The 5,917-nt window shown below is 52.0% G+C and overlaps 1 protein-coding gene across 1 annotated transcript; it reads left to right on the top strand.

Moving 5' to 3' along the window:
• Nucleotides 1-3,911: 3,911 nt before the first annotated feature.
• Nucleotides 3,912-5,123, top strand: DIRAS3 (DIRAS family GTPase 3). Its single transcript, XM_054294545.1, has 2 exons — nt 3,912-4,075; nt 4,229-5,123. The coding sequence occupies exon 2, from the start codon at nt 4,314-4,316 to the stop codon at nt 4,908-4,910; it is 597 nt and encodes a 198-aa protein (XP_054150520.1). The 5' UTR covers nt 3,912-4,075; nt 4,229-4,313; the 3' UTR covers nt 4,911-5,123.
• Nucleotides 5,124-5,917: the final 794 nt, after the last annotated feature.

The raw sequence follows: 5,917 nt of genomic DNA, 5'->3' as shown, positions 1-5,917 counted from the left end.
TTTGTTGTTGGAATTTATCCTCATCTCCAATCTCCTCTGGCAGTGGGAAGACATTTCCCCTTGTCCTGTTCTTCTAGACCCACATCCAAAGTCCCTCTCCAGCTCTCCAGGAGCCCCTTTAATTATGGGAAGGGGCTCTTAAGGTCTCCCCGGAGCCTTCTCTTCCCCAGGCTGAACAACCCTGCAGGGTTTTCTCTCCTGTCCCTGCTTGCCAGCCCTGGAGTTGTCACAGCTGTGCTGTGACCTTTGTGTGTTGGCCATCGCCCCACTGCAGCGCTGATTTGGGCAGCACCCTCCATCTGCTGCCATATTTCAAGGTGCTGCTGCCCACTGCTTGGAGCCTGCTCTCCCCATGTTGCCTTGCTGTCTGTAATCCAGGGAAAATAAATTTTTAAAAAGTGTTGGTGTCTTCTCCCAGGGAACAAGTGACAGGACAACAGGAAACAGCCTCAGGTCATGCCAGGGGAAGTTTAGATTGGATATTTGGGAAAATTTTTTCATGGAAAGAGTTGTCCAGCCCTGGCACAGCTGCCCAGGGCAGGGGTGGAGTTCCCATCCCTGGAGAGATTTGAAGGGCGTGTGGATGTGGCACTTGGAGACACAGGGCAGTGGTGGCCTTGGCAGTGCTGGAGGAATGACTGCACTCAGTGGTCTGAGAGGGCTTTTCCAACCTAAATAATGCCATGATTCTTTGACTTGCACTCAGGGAGTAGTGGAAAATCTGATGAAAACAGACAAAGTTCAGCATGCAGAGCCTGAAGGCCTGGGTGTGAGCTTTAGGCAGAGTCTGTGGCTCCGTTCCCGCTGCAGCCTGTGCTGGCTCCAGCCAGCCACAGGCAGTGCAACTCTTGGTACCTAAGGAGTGTCAAAAGAGCGAATAAATGCGATTTCAGTGCCTGTAGCACCGCCACCCCCGTGGCAGGGCTCTGCTGCCACCTGCTGCCACCAGACCCCAGCTCCGGCTGGACTGAGCGATCCCTCGGCAGTGAAATGCGGGAATTTGGGCATGTCAGAGAGCCACAACTGCCTGCACGGTGCTGCTCGGGGTCCGGGCTGTCCGGGAGCTTGGTGTGTCCGGTGGCTGTGCAGGGACACAATGAGAACAGGCAGGGATGGGAAAAGCCACCTGAGCCTGCCAGCACTGAGCAGAGGCAGCTGCCGGGGTTTAAACCCACTTCCAGCAGCCCCAAATAATTTGTATGTTGTGGCACACTGAAAGGCGTCCCCTGACCCAGCCCAAACCCTGCAGCCCAAAGCTGTTTCTGGGATTTTGTCAGGATGGCGGTGAAGGATGGGGTGCACTGCTGGGGACAGACAGCAGGAGATGGAGCTGCAGGAGAGGAGCTCCAGTTCTGGCTATAATGACAGTCACCTGCTCTTGACAACGGGACAGCGTCAGAGCACGTTTTGGGGTAAAATAAGCAATGAGCAGCGACAGATTTATTTCTGGAAGGTTTTGATCTGTGGTGGGCACATGGACGTGTCACGGGTCTGCTTCCCACTTAGCACCTGACACCACACTGTGCAAGAGCTCTCAGAGTTCTTCCCTTGTCACAGCCTATTATAGGAAATCAATCCCAGCTTCAGGCTTTAGATCTGGAGGTTTAAATAAAACACCTCTTAGAAAGAACCATTGGAAAGCTTGGAAAATGGGATAACTGAGCAAAAGTGGCTAGCACAGAGAGCGAATTAGCTACTCATTTCTAGCCAGCATTTCATTGTGGCTAATAAATACCTCATAAACACCAGAAATGAAGGTTTAGAAACACCCCATAAACTCCAGAAATGACAGTTTGCAAATCTGCTCTGAAAATCCCCAATAATGATGGGATTCAGGCAAAGTGAATGGCTTGCAGGTTGAGCCTTGCCACGGGCAAGTCATCCTGCCTGGAGAGACAGGAACCGTAAAAGCAAATGTAAGATGAACAGGAATTTTTTACAGCAAAAGGAAGGTGAAGGATGATCCCTGACCCCCACTAATGTTGATTAGTGGACTTTCACAGTTCTGCTTTATTCTCCTATTTTCATTATTATCATAATTAATTCAGACAGTACCTTTCAAAGCATCTCAGTACAAATGAGCACCTGGCTTTAGAGAGGCCATTTCTTTTTTAAGGTCTCAGGTTAGTTCCCCTTGCATGGGGATGGATTTGGTCCAAGTTCTATCCCAGGTATTTCGGCCTCATGTCAAGACTGAAACTCCTCTGAGGTTTTCTTTTGTGTCAGACAAAAAAACTCCACAGCATTATGAAATAGATCTACTTTTTGTTGTTCTGGGATAGAAGCATAACAAGGCTGATAGAAGTGGATTTATAATAAGAGAATACCACAGCGTTAGGAATGCAACAAGGATCAGAGAAATAAGAAATGATAACCCGGAAAACCACAAATGGTTTGAGAAGAATGAGCTTGGGGAAGGACTGGGAAGTTTTCCTCCACAAGTGCTGATTTCAGCACAGTTACTGAGTTGTTTTTATTAATTTCTTCCTCATCTTGGGAGTTCTGCCAGATGTCCTTGTGGTCCATAAATCCTGCATTCCCTGTGCCCACTATCAATGGTTCATCCTTCTTCCCAAGCTTTGTTCAACTCCCCCACGTCTGAGAGCAGAGAAACGTGTCCAGCCCTAACCATAACAACTCTACCAACAATTCAGTTATTTTTTTAATACATGGCCATCACTTAGAGCTTGTTGGCTGCTGTTTCACAGATTCAATCTCACTTTTTGTCGACTAGGCTTGCAAGTATGCAAAGATCAAACACCAAAAAACCATAATTTCTTAAGAAAATTTTACATATCCCACATTTTGCAACGTAGGTGACCCACAAACAGAAACACTTCATAAAAATGCATTGACTTCGGACCGATCCCCTCAGAGGCCGACGGCCATTTTGGGGCGTGAGGGCGGGCAGTGCCTGGGCGGGAACGCGCGGGCGGGAAGGGGCGGGAAGGGGCCGTGAGGGCAGAGCCGAGCCCGGGGCGGGAAGGGACCGTGAGGGGAGAGCCGGGACCGGGGCTGGAAGGGGCCGTGAGGGCAGAGCTGAGCCCAGGGCGGGAAGGGACCGTGAGGGGAGAGCTGAGCCCGAGACGGGACCCCACAGGCGGGAAGGGGCCGTGAGGGCAGAGCCGAGCCCGTGGCAGGACCCCACAGGCAGGAAGGGGCCGTGAGGGGAGAGCCGAGCCCGGGGCGGCGGCCGAGAAGAGCCGGGGGTAGCTCTCCTCCCCGGCCGTGCCGGAGGTGGAACAGTGCGGACACACGGCCGTCTGCCCCTGTCAGGCACCGGGGTGGTGCGAGCTCCGGTGTCCCCGCATGAGGGCGTTTGGAGAGACTGCGTTGGAGGAAATACCTAATAAACGAAGAGAAACACGGCTTGCGATTGTGACACACAGCTACTCTTATTTCATCCGGCGATGTGAGGGAGACAAACCAAACAGTGGAATCACAGAATATCCTGAGTTGGAAGGGAATACACGGAGAAGGTCCTGAGTGGACCTTGCTGGCCATGGCCTCAGAGCTCGGTGGTTTACCCGGGGAGGGCTGAGAAACTGCTCAGGGCATCCCTGCCCCGCTTAATGCCAATGGGGACGAAAATCAGACCCGGATTTGAAGTTTTTAAATTAAATCAGCCCTACATTTAAGCTGGGAGATGCGCAGGGTGGATGGAAGACGGCAGAGCCCGGCAGTTCCTGGGGGTCTGCGGTGCGGGGGGCTGAGGGAGGGCGAGACTCGCCTTTGTGCGTGAGTGAGGGATGGAGCAGCGGAGTGAGGGATGGAGCAGCAGAGCTCGGCTGCAGCGGCTTTAATTCAGGCGGTCGTGTTGGTTGATTATTTATTTATTTTCACGGGGCGGCTGAGTGGAAGGCTGGGTTTACGAAGGCTCGGAGCCTCCCCTCCCCTGCCGCGGCTCCGGGCGAGGGTGGTGCCGCTTCCCGGGGGCTGGAACACGCCTTCCCGGGGGCTGAGCGCGGCTTTCCCGGGGCTGAGCACGGGTTCCCTGCAGCCGGAACACCTCTTCCCCGCGGCTGCCAGGCGGTTTCAGCCCCTTTTCGCTGCTCGGTGGAGCTGATGGCTGCAGGTGAATTCTTATTCTCGTCTCGTAGCGTTAAACGTGCATGGGCTGCATGGCTGGGGTGGGGAGGAACCGTGGTTTATTTCACGGCAAAAGGATGGGAGTGATTTATTAATTGCTGATTTCAATAACGCACCCTTTCCCTCTCCCTCTCCGCAGCCCACCTCTGCATAGGGGTGTGTATACTTGGTGGAACTCGGGCTTTTTGTGTGAAAACCTCCCCTCACGTCTCGGCGCAGCGAACATGCCTGAGCAGAGCAATGATTACAGGGTGGTGGTGTTCGGAGCAGCGGGGGTCGGCAAGAGCTCCCTGGTCCTGCGCTTTGTGAGAGGCACTTTCAGGGAAACCTACATCCCCACCATCGAGGACACGTACCGGCAGGTGATCAGCTGTGACAAGAGCATCTGCACCCTGCAGATCACGGACACCACGGGCAGCCATCAGTTCCCTGCCATGCAGCGGCTCTCCATATCCAAAGGGCATGCCTTCATCTTGGTGTACTCCGTCACCAGCAGGCAATCCATGGAAGATCTTCACCCCATCTTCGATGAGATCTGCCAGATCAAAGGCGACATCCAGAAAATCCCGATAATGTTGGTGGGGAACAAAAGTGACGACGCGCAGAGGGAGCTGGATGCCAGCGAGGGGCAGGCGCTGGCCAGCAAGTGGAAGTGTGCCTTCATGGAGACGTCAGCCAAAATGAACTACAACGTGCAGGAGCTCTTCCAGGAGCTCTTGAATCTGGAGCAGAGGAGAACTATCAGTCTCCAGGTGGATGGAAAGAAATCCAAACAGCAGAAAAAGAAAGATAAACTGCAAGGCAAATGCTCTGTAATGTGATTGCCTTTGGCTGGACTCGCTGCACGGCACAGCTGGAGCGTGGACTCCCACAGAAAATACATTTCTGCTGGAGATTTTGGAGGAATTCACGCCTTGCAGGGTTGTTGCTTTCCTCTAAAATCCCCGCTGGGTAATTGTATGTGTTGTTTTTAAGGAGGATGGCTTCTGCATGTTTATTTTTTTAAACCAATAAATGTTCCATGTTAGCAATTACCTATGGCTAGAAGTTTTTAATGTAAGAAGTTTTCCAGAGGAAAAAAACGTCTCTCAGAACAAACCTCTCTATTCATGCCAGTTTTTAAATATCTCCAGCCTGTTAACTCAGAGGAAATAATCTATAATGTGTAGAGTTAAATTGTTTTCAGGAATCTGTTGACCAGAGCAAATCTCTAACGAAGTGAGGCATTTGCTCTAAAAACGAACATGTGTGTGGCTCTGCGTGCCTAAATTTTTGATTGACACACTGGCTTGCCCACCCAAGCTGCAGTTCTGCATGGCAGAAGCGAAGTTTTCCTGTGTGCTGTGCAATTCCCGGGACTTGTGCAGTTCTGGGAGTGATTACAGCTGTATAAAATCAGGCTTTCATTCCTGCTTTGCTTTTGCATTCCCAACTTCCTCTGTTCACTGAGGCAGGATTTTCCACGTGCTCTCCCTCCCAGTCCAGGAGGGATCCTTGGTGTCCTTGAGCAGGAGCTGCCTCCTGGTGAAGGTAACTGGGAGGTTCTGAGTGCCCATTGATGTAGAAGCTGGTTATCTTCTCCTTGCCCAGCCATCACCCTGGTTGTGCTGTCTGAAGCTCCTTTTCCCAGCCCTCCTGCAATTCTATCAGATATTTTCCCCCCTCCATCCAAGTTTCCCAGGGTTTAGTTGAGACCTGGGATGAGTCAGTTCAGACAACACTGCCTGGGGAAGGAGCAGCCCCACCTGGAAGCAAACCCCTCTCTGATGAGAACTTTTGGCAGACACTTCATGTGAATGGAGGGACTGGAGGGATTTAAAAGCTTTGG

The sequence above is a fragment of the Melozone crissalis genome, unplaced genomic scaffold (genome assembly GCF_028551555.1).
Source record: "Melozone crissalis strain CALT ecotype California unplaced genomic scaffold, PUWL_Pcris_2 ptg000254l_1, whole genome shotgun sequence".
NCBI lineage: Eukaryota > Metazoa > Chordata > Aves > Passeriformes > Passerellidae > Melozone > Melozone crissalis.
Note: the sequence above shows the minus strand (reverse complement) of the source record. Positions and strands in the feature narration are given on the sequence as shown.